An 8,698-nucleotide genomic window follows, 5' to 3' on the forward strand; every position below is an offset into this window, starting at 1 on the left:
AGCAGGAGAACCTGGTTCTTCATTGGCTACAGTAAAGCTAACTGATGAAGACCTGACTGATGAAGACCTGGTCACATGACTGATCTGACATGGTTCTTCTGCTTCAAACAACAGGACAAATGTAAGGTGAATGAGGTTCTGATCCAGACCAGGATGGTCCAGAACAGAGAGGCTGGAGGAGGAGAAGAAGGAGGAGGAGGAGCATATTTATGTGTTAAAAAACTGACCTTTGGTGATCCACGCCACCAAATCCTCTGCACTGTTCTGGAAAACTCTCTTCACATCTTCAGGTCTCATGGAAACTTCTTTGGTCTGGATCAGAACAAAACCATTGGCTGTGGCCTGTGGACAAGCAGCAGCACAGACAGTCAGTCTACAGTCTGAGATAGTCTATAGACCGAGAACGTCTACAGACTGTCACATTACTTATTAAACAGCACAAACTCTGATCCTTTTGAATCATGCATCTGACCCTGACCCCGACTCTGACCCCAACCTTGACACAAACAACAAACCCGCTGTAAAAACTAATTCAGGAAACTATGATGGAAAAATCCAAAACTAATACAACCTGGACGGACACACACACACACTTCCTGTCAGTCTCTCACTTGGTCGATGAGTTTGCGAGCATTGGCGGTGGCGTATTCTCCAGCAAAGAAGACAAAGAGACAGGACTCCTCACTGTCCTTGCGGCGCCCTCCTTTGGTCAGAGGAACAATGCTGCGGTCCGGCTCCGTGGAGATCCGCACCGCCTTGAACTCCGACTCGGGGTCGGGGGCGTGGACGTAGTCCAGAACGGCGGCGTTCTCGGGCAGCAGGCTCCAGTTGTTCTCTCCAGACACAGGCGTGAAGTCGTGGACGTTGCTCCAGTTGTTGTTGAAGATGCTGAGGCCGGCGTCTTTGAAGTGGAACGCCAGTTCTGGGTAGAAGAACTGAAAGCAGCCAAACTTCATTCCCGTTGATGACTCGATGATGGGCTGCGTGGCACAAGACAGGAAGACGTCCATCTTTTTACAGTCGCGAGTGCGGAACTGCTGACAGGCCACCACGCACCTGATGTCCTTACAGTCCCTGAAAAAGATGCTGCCTTTGACAGGGCCCAGGACGATGCGACAGTTGACGCAGTCGTCCACGGTGACGGCGGCCGAATGGTCCAACACGTAGATGTCGCAGTTCTCACACTCCTGGATCACAAACTGCTGGCCGTTGAGCTTTCCTGGGAGTCGACCGACCGTCACGTCTCTGAGGCCCGTCAGCATGAAGTCTTTAGGATCCACCTGTCAACACAGACGGGGTCAAAGGATCATCTATAGTGACTTATAATGTCATTATTACAAAGGTAGACTTGGTTCTAAACCCCTGGCTCTGCCCTGCACAAAAGTCTGTGAAGAAAATAAGTGAGAGAATCCAATGCAAGCTGTTCACCAGTAGGCGGCGCTCGGACCGTCCTCTTTCGGTTAAACAAAAAAAATCCTGGTTTGATGTGTTGTCAGCTGATTAGGACCTGTCAGTCACATGATCTGATCACGTGATGTGTCTGTCTAATCTGATAATCTAATTGTGACTGAGGTTTGACAGGAAACTCACATTCACTCCTGTTTATTTCCATGTTCACTCTGCTCAGCTACGGTTTAAAAACCTGTGAAAATGATCATTTGATTTCTCTTTATTTCTTACTTTTTCTCGTTTGTCCCAGCTGTACTGTTTGGGAGCTTCGTCGCTGTTGTTTCCCAGCGGAATCGCGTTGCTCGTCGTTGGTTTAAAATCATCTTCTTTTTCTTCTTTTCTTTTCGTGGATTTCTTGGAGAAAAAACAGCCCATTTTCTACTTCGTCGCTTGTGGTGGAAGAGTTCGTTAAAATGTGACGCCGAGAATCAAAAATGACGGAGATTAGCGTCTTCTCCTTCTGCTTTAGTTTGAGCTTCCCGTTTCCACAGTATCCTCTAAGAGCCAATCAAATTGCACGCCGTACATCGCCATGACGTCGAGCTTGAGGCGTTGGAGGAAACGCGGACAAACGTCAGCAGAGTTGTTGTTGTTGTTGTTGCTCCCCCTGCTGTCAGGTTGGAGGTGTTGTCTTGTTTCAGATGATTATATTTTATTATCGTTACATATGATCATTGTACACGTCATTGTACACGTCAGAGTCACTGGTGTTTGAATCTCTTTGGTTGATGTTCATTTTAACACCTGGAAACTCAGTGATATAATGATGATGATGATGATGATGATGATGAAGATTAACATTTTTACTTTCCTCATGTTGACATAGCTTGTATGGACAGCGCCCCCTACATTTCTCTGGGCAGTGTGTTTCTACACAAAGTCATGATGCAGAGACCGCGGAGAGGTCATGTGACCTGTCTCAGGAGCTGAGGGTCACCATAATACACACACAGACACACACCCACACCCTATCCAAAGAGTTTCCGGTATCTTCCGTAGGCTGCCTCACTGATGAGCACTTTAACGACGGCCGTGCCAGCGTCGGCGTTGACCTGAACGTCTTGGACAGCGCCCTCTCTGTACAGCCAGCTGAAGAAACACGACAGACGTTAGGAACGTTATTGATGAAAGACACAGGAATTCTGCAGCGAGCCAGGAATTCCACACCTTAACTGTGGAGTGCTGAGATCCACGGGAATATTCAACCAGCGACTTTTCGCCAAATTCACCACCTCAGCCTCCACCGCCGTCTTCAGTGTCTCCAGGCCACGCCCCCACAGAGCAGAGACAGGAAGTGCTGAGGAGTCAGTGCACTGATAACTGAACACAGGAAGGGAATGAGAGAAAATCCAGAACAATCTGAGACACAAGTCCAAATTCAAGGATTAACGGCTGAGAACGTTTGGAAAAAGTTAGAAATCTGGATGTTTTTAAATAAAATATAGAATATATACTTATATATATATACACACACACAAATACATGTGTGCATCTAGAAACAAAATAAACGTATATCTTATTTATATTTCAACATATTCTACACATGCCTAAAACTTTTGCACAGTACTGTGTTGGTGCGTTTTCTCCGTACTCCTGAATGAGGTCTGTTTTGTTGTGAACTTCAATGATGGAGCTCATCAGTCTGTCAGGGACCTCCAGGTTCTTCAGGACATTCAGGACATTCATCTTCTGATTCTCTGTCTCTGGATGACTGACATCTCTAACGTGGATCAACAGATCCTTAAAGAGAAGCAGGGTTACAATTCATTTTTCTGACAACTGAATTTTCTCCATGGACTTTGGTCTGAACTAAAATCACTGATTTTCTCCATGAGGTTTGGTCTGGTGGTGGCGGCACAGTGTTGACGTACTGAGTGTTTAATGTCCTCCAGAGTAGCAGAGAAGGAGTCGATCAGCTGATGCGGCAGTTGTGACAGGAAGCCAATAGTGTCCACGTACAGGACGGTCATGTGACTGGGCAGCTGACCAGCATGCACGGTGACATCCAGGGTGGCGAAGAGCTGGTCTTTGGGCTGGAGGACGGCGTCTCCGGTCAGAGCTTTTATCAAAGTGGTTTTTCCTGAGGAGACAAAAGGAGGAACATGTAGTGCTGTGGTTCACTGCTCCTGCGCCTCCTTCTCTTCCTCTGCTCCTGTTGCTGGCTCTCACCGCAGTTGGTGTATCCCAGCACTGAAACCACAGGAAAGTGACATCGTTGGCGCCGTGACCTCAGCAGTTTCCTCTTCCTCTTCAGTTTCTCCAAGGCCGAGCGGATCTTCATCTCTCTCTCCTTCAGCAGACGTTGCTGGACCTCCCACAGCGTCTCACCTGCAGACACCAGTCACTGCCTCACACCCTGGCACCACCCCCGCCCCCCCTCCGCAGTTTGAATGGTGGGTGGAGACTCACCTGAACCTCCGATGTACCTGGCCCCGCTGCCCTGCTGGTCCATGTCCGCAAACTCATTTTTTAAACGTGACCTGCAGAGATACAAGGAGAAAACGAGGGTCTGTTAGAGGGGAAAGAGGGAGGGGGCTCCTCCATCCCCCCCTTCTTCCCCAGAAGGTGTTTGAACCTCAGCAGAGGAATCTCAGCCAGAGAGATCTGTAACTTGGCTTCTCTGGTTCTGGCATTGGTCCTGAAGATGTGGAGAACCAGTGAGTACCGGTCCAGGACTCTGACGCCCCACACTTATATATACTTATTCTACATGGAGCAGAGGAGCAGCGTGAGGAGCAGCGTGAGAAGCAGCGTGGGGAGCAGTGTGAGGAGGTGACAGGACAGAGTCTGACCTGAGACGCTGCAGACAGACGATCCACGTTGACCAACACGACGGTGACTCCTGACGTCTGACGGATCTTCTCTGGAGAACAACAACAAACAGCAGCACCTTTGAATCTCCACTGAGCCACAGGACAAGCATAACCTGTGTTCCTTTCAACCACCAGGTGGCAGATTCAGCCTCACCTCAGGGGTCCAATGAGATAGCAGTAGACCATGAAGAGGGGATGTATAAATATATTTCCTTAGTGTGTAGTAGTGACCATGCATTGGAAGAATTGAATCAGACTGTGCAGTACAACTACATGTATTTCATCAGTACCAACATATAATGTTATTAGAGTATATTGTGTTTATAACGTCGCTGACATCAGCCTGTAGCTCCAAATGTTCTGACTGTTCTGACTCTGGTGCAGTACCACTCTTCTACCACACTGATGTGAAGTGCTGCTCTCTGACTGACAGGAAGGGGGCAGTACCTGACAGTAGTTGGAAGTTTCCTTTGCCAAAGATCCTCTTCTTTTCTGGTGTTTTGGTGGAGACGGCGACCTTTTCCACCACCCTCCAGTGGTCCAGAGTGTGGACCAGAGCCACGGCTTCATCCATCATCAGCTCTGCTGCAACACAACCACAAGTTTGTTTGTTTGTTTGTTTGTTTGTTTGTCTGTCTGTCTGTCTGTTGTACACCGGTCTTTTCTACCCGTGGTCTGCTGCTGCTTCCTTCTGCTCCACTTCACATCTGGCTGGACAATGAAAACTTTTTGCTGCCCCACTGCGGCGGCTGCTGGGAACTGCACTTCTTGGAAAAGCTCCTCAACCTCATGGTCATCAATCGCGTCGTCCTCCTCAGTGTCGCCCCCTGTCGGGGCTCCCCCATCAAACACGTTCGTTTTCTTCAAACAGACAACCGAGCACGCAAAAGTTCTGGTCACGGTCACTCCAGCAGGTGGCAGCAAGAGTTTGTGGCAGCCGACAGACGTTGTTGAGGGTCTCATCGAGTTGTGTTGATTATAGGTGACTCCCTCTGGTGGCAGCACGTAAGAACTATGGCGCAGCATCCATCGACAATAGCAGCGTTGGGCGCGGGCCAGCAGTAGCGGGAAACACGTGACAATGCCCGCTCCAGTCATGGCGGTCACTCTCCTAAGTTTGTTTAACTTTAACAAATATTATCAACGTTTAACGATATTAAACACGCAGCGGGTGCTATCACGCTAACACATGCTAACTGACCGCCGCCATTTTGTGTGTCCTTCTTCTTTCCAGCTAAATAACCTAGGGTTATACTGCCCCCTAAAGTACAGGCGGTTATTATTTAACCGGACAAATCACTGTTTGTTATTCCGTTTTTATCTACCACCTAATGGGGACGCGGACCCCAGCGGTGAACGCTTGAGGGCGGGGTGTTATGTAAGCCAATCAGAGCTGCACAAAAAATAAAAACAGAACTAAAATACTGTGGAACAGCTAAAATCATTGAGTAATGGATAAGACGTCACTTCCTGTTGATGAAACGTTTGACTGTTTACACCGCAGCACTTTTTCTACTGTTTAATTGTCGTGAACATCAGAAGCCAAGGGTTGAGAACCACATCAACAACATGAATCGTTTAATGACGTCAAACATTTGAACATTAACTCCTGTCTATGAAAACTTTTCAACTAAAGTCTGCTTCACTTTTGTAGGGACTATTTCTCACCACACGATGGCAACAATGTCTGAGAGAAACAGGAGCAGAAACAATGTGATAATCACATGAAATAACATTTTGACCTTAATGTAATAATTTAAAATAGAAACAAAGAGACGTTTCCTTCATCACAGCAGAAAAAAAAACTGTGTTGAAAAAAAAAAACAACAGGTTCAGACGACGACAACAACGGTGATGAAGAAGAAGAGTCAGTGACGACCTCCACAACCAATCACAGACGACCAAGTCTTTGATTCTGCTGAATCACACACATCCTTCCATCATTTCTCTCTGATTTTTCCTCTGATTTCGTTTCTTTTTGATGACTTTGATCTTCAGACAGGTCTCTATCAAATCTCCTCCTCAGACTCCGCTTCTCTCCCTCGGGGCTTCAGCAGTCCCATCTCCATAGGTGGGGGGTTCTTTAGTCGGAATCGAACACCACTGTAGAACAAAGACAGAATTGCAGTTATGAGAAAGTTTCACTAGGGGTCACTTCAGCAGAGAAACCCAACCTCGTAGCAACAGTCACTTCATTTTATCATTTGGTCAAACTTTGAGTTGACCTTTGACCTTGAGGTCTTGGCTAACAAACAAGAATGCACAGCAGGTTTATCTACCAGCTGGTGGCACTGTAGAGCAGAGCTACGATCAGCATGGAGAAGGCCAGATGCCAGGAGTAGCACATGGTGATGAACATCATGTTCCCCACATCCTTCTGGTCCCAGTCGGCGCCACCAGGTGGATACAGCACAAAACCAATCTGTGTCCAAATACATGGAACTGATCACATAGGGAACTTTTTGTTATAGTGAGATAGCGCCCCCTGTCATTAGTACCTGCCAGAACCAGGTTCCTTGTACAACTGTGAGGCAGCAGCGCAGCAGTTCTAAGATTATGTTACCGCGCTGGAAAACCTCTAGGGCGGCAACGATGGCCACTCCAAAGATGGCGTAGAGCAGCAGCTGGTGCACGTGGACGTCCAGCGCGCTCCTGCCGTGGAGGTGGTACAGGAACAGGAACCCTGGAACCACACAGGAAAAAAGAGTTCCAGTAGAGTCCCTGGAACCATTGGAGACCAAGAGTTCCAGTAGAGTCAGAAGCCTAGCGTAGCGTCTCTTGCCTTCATTGAAGAAGGCCACAGCCAGCATCAGTCGGTCAATGGCCACAGGAGCGCCCTCTGTGGTGTGGAGGATCACAGTCACCGTGGCAGCAAGACCAAAGAACAGGTACATGGTGGAATGTTGCCAGTTCATCAGGAACGCCCAATGTTTCTCCACCGAGTCGTACAAGTGGAGCCTGGGACCGTTAGCAGCAAACTGTTCTGCCAGGATTCCTGCAGGGGGCACCACAGAGAGCAGTATTCGTGACCGCCAGGAGTTAAAGATCACGCAGTTCATATGGAAAACAGAAACATTCTCACCCACAACAGAGAAGAGGATGACCACGCAGCTCTCTGCCACCTCCAGGCGGCGCTGTGTTGCTCTGCTAGCCAGTCGAAAGGAACCCAGGTTCTTGTTTCTGCGTGTGGCGTGGAGTAGCGCATATTTTCCTGTCCACCAGAGCCCAACCAGGAAGAAGAAACTTCCAGGAAGGGCGTGGCCCTTGAAGCTGCCCATGACGTCTGTTTTCACACCTGAGGGTCGGAAAGAACGGGTTCCTTTAAACAGTTCCAGACCAAAGTGGAACCTGGGCTTCATAGAACATTCAGTGGAAGAACAGCTGATGGAGCAGCGTCTGATCTGGGCTCCTCCTCTGTCCTCCTCCACCTCTGTCTCCTCCTCTCTCCTCTTCATGGTGAGGTAAACACTGTGATCACCATGACAACCACTTCAGTCTGTCAAATGGTCTTTAACAACAGCAGGAGGGGTGAGGGGGGAGAAGGGGGAGTCTCAACGAGAGAGGTTCAGAACAGTCATCTACTGAAACAATTGTTCAACTGGTCACCAGGGGGCAGTGTCACGTGACAGTGCTACTGTTTAAGATAAAAAAAAGTTCTACAGGAACCGAGCTCAGTGTTTTTACAGTAAAAGTTCAGAAAGTCACGTGATGGAGGTTTTAAGTGAAGTGGAACACAGACACACATCAGTTCCAAAATCAGTTCAACTTCAAACAGAAACGGAACGATTTCTTACCTGTGAAAAAGTTCCAAAAAACCAAACGGATTCTGGATTCAGGAGTCAGGACTGCCTCATGTTCGGAGAATCACAGACGTCTGTTGTTCATCCTCAACTCTTCTTCTTTCAGTCACTCTCTTCTCTCCTCTTTTTTCTTCTCATCCTTTTTTTTCCGTTTTCCGCTTAGGAAAAAACAACAAGCACAGACGCGGAACTATTTTGTCTCTGATTGGCTGACTGACAGCTGCGACGTCACACAGTGCAGTCGTGATTGGCTGAGCGCCTCGTCTGTACACGTGTGCAATTTCTCTCCTGCGGTAGAGAAGCAGCGACCTCCAAAATCCAGATCCAGATCCATGTTCAGGACTAGACACGAGCTGCTGCACGTACACAGACCGAACTCTCCAGTCGTAGTCCCGCTCCGTGACGTAGACACTTCAGGGAACACGGTTCTCTCTGACAGACCGCGGTTGATGATATGAAATTATTTCTCTGTTGCAGTTCACCTGTTCTCCAGCAGGATACACTGTTGACTTGTTTTTGATTAGGTTCATGACACAGGGATCGCCAGTGTTTCTCCCACTGATTGGTTGTCATGACGACGGCCGGAAGCGTCTGATACTGTTTGTTTGTCCCAAAACTGATTATTATCACATTGTG

General features: G+C 48.1%; 3 protein-coding genes across 8 annotated transcripts in view; all 3 read right to left on the minus strand.

Moving 5' to 3' along the window:
- The window catches only part of rp2 (RP2 activator of ARL3 GTPase), a 3,151-nt gene extending 1,211 nt beyond the window's left edge, over positions 1-1,940 (minus strand). Inside the window, exons 1-3 of the mRNA XM_008329361.3 lie at positions 1,681-1,940; positions 612-1,280; positions 228-342 (exon numbers count right to left, since the gene is read on the minus strand). Of these exons, the coding sequence (XP_008327583.1) occupies positions 228-342; positions 612-1,280; positions 1,681-1,824 (928 nt within the window). The 5' untranslated portion in view covers positions 1,825-1,940. The remainder of the gene's footprint in view (positions 1-227; positions 343-611; positions 1,281-1,680) is intronic.
- A 141-nt stretch (positions 1,941-2,081) lies between these two features.
- Positions 2,082-5,628, minus strand: gtpbp6 (GTP binding protein 6 (putative)). Its single transcript, XM_008329373.3, is given in 10 exon segments — positions 2,082-2,538; positions 2,617-2,769; positions 3,041-3,189; positions 3,321-3,529; positions 3,619-3,777; positions 3,859-3,929; positions 4,025-4,155; positions 4,242-4,312; positions 4,710-4,847; positions 4,931-5,628. Coding segments are annotated over 10 exon segments (1,632 nt in total). The 5' UTR covers positions 5,361-5,628; the 3' UTR covers positions 2,082-2,417.
- Positions 5,629-5,823: 195 nt separating this feature from the next.
- On the minus strand, positions 5,824-8,692 carry tmem45a (transmembrane protein 45a). 6 transcript variants are annotated; one of them, XM_025064652.1, is made up of 6 exons: positions 8,057-8,692; positions 7,345-7,896; positions 7,045-7,257; positions 6,761-6,945; positions 6,542-6,684; positions 5,824-6,365 (listed from the first exon to the last, which is right to left on the minus strand). In XM_025064652.1, exons 2-6 carry the CDS (start codon positions 7,715-7,717, stop codon positions 6,272-6,274), a joined length of 1,008 nt encoding a protein of 335 aa, XP_024920420.1. In that variant the 5' UTR covers positions 7,718-7,896; positions 8,057-8,692; the 3' UTR covers positions 5,824-6,271. The 6 variants fall into 6 exon arrangements, with proteins under 6 accessions (XP_024920420.1, XP_024920415.1, XP_024920417.1 ...); XM_025064647.1 differs by having other exon boundaries at positions 6,761-7,257; XM_025064649.1 differs by having other exon boundaries at positions 7,045-7,896.
- Between the last annotated feature and the right edge of the window lie 6 nt (positions 8,693-8,698).

The sequence above is a fragment of the Cynoglossus semilaevis genome, chromosome 2 (assembly GCF_000523025.1).
Source record: "Cynoglossus semilaevis isolate Cse_v1.0 chromosome 2, Cse_v1.0, whole genome shotgun sequence".
Taxonomy (NCBI): domain Eukaryota; kingdom Metazoa; phylum Chordata; class Actinopteri; order Pleuronectiformes; family Cynoglossidae; genus Cynoglossus; species Cynoglossus semilaevis.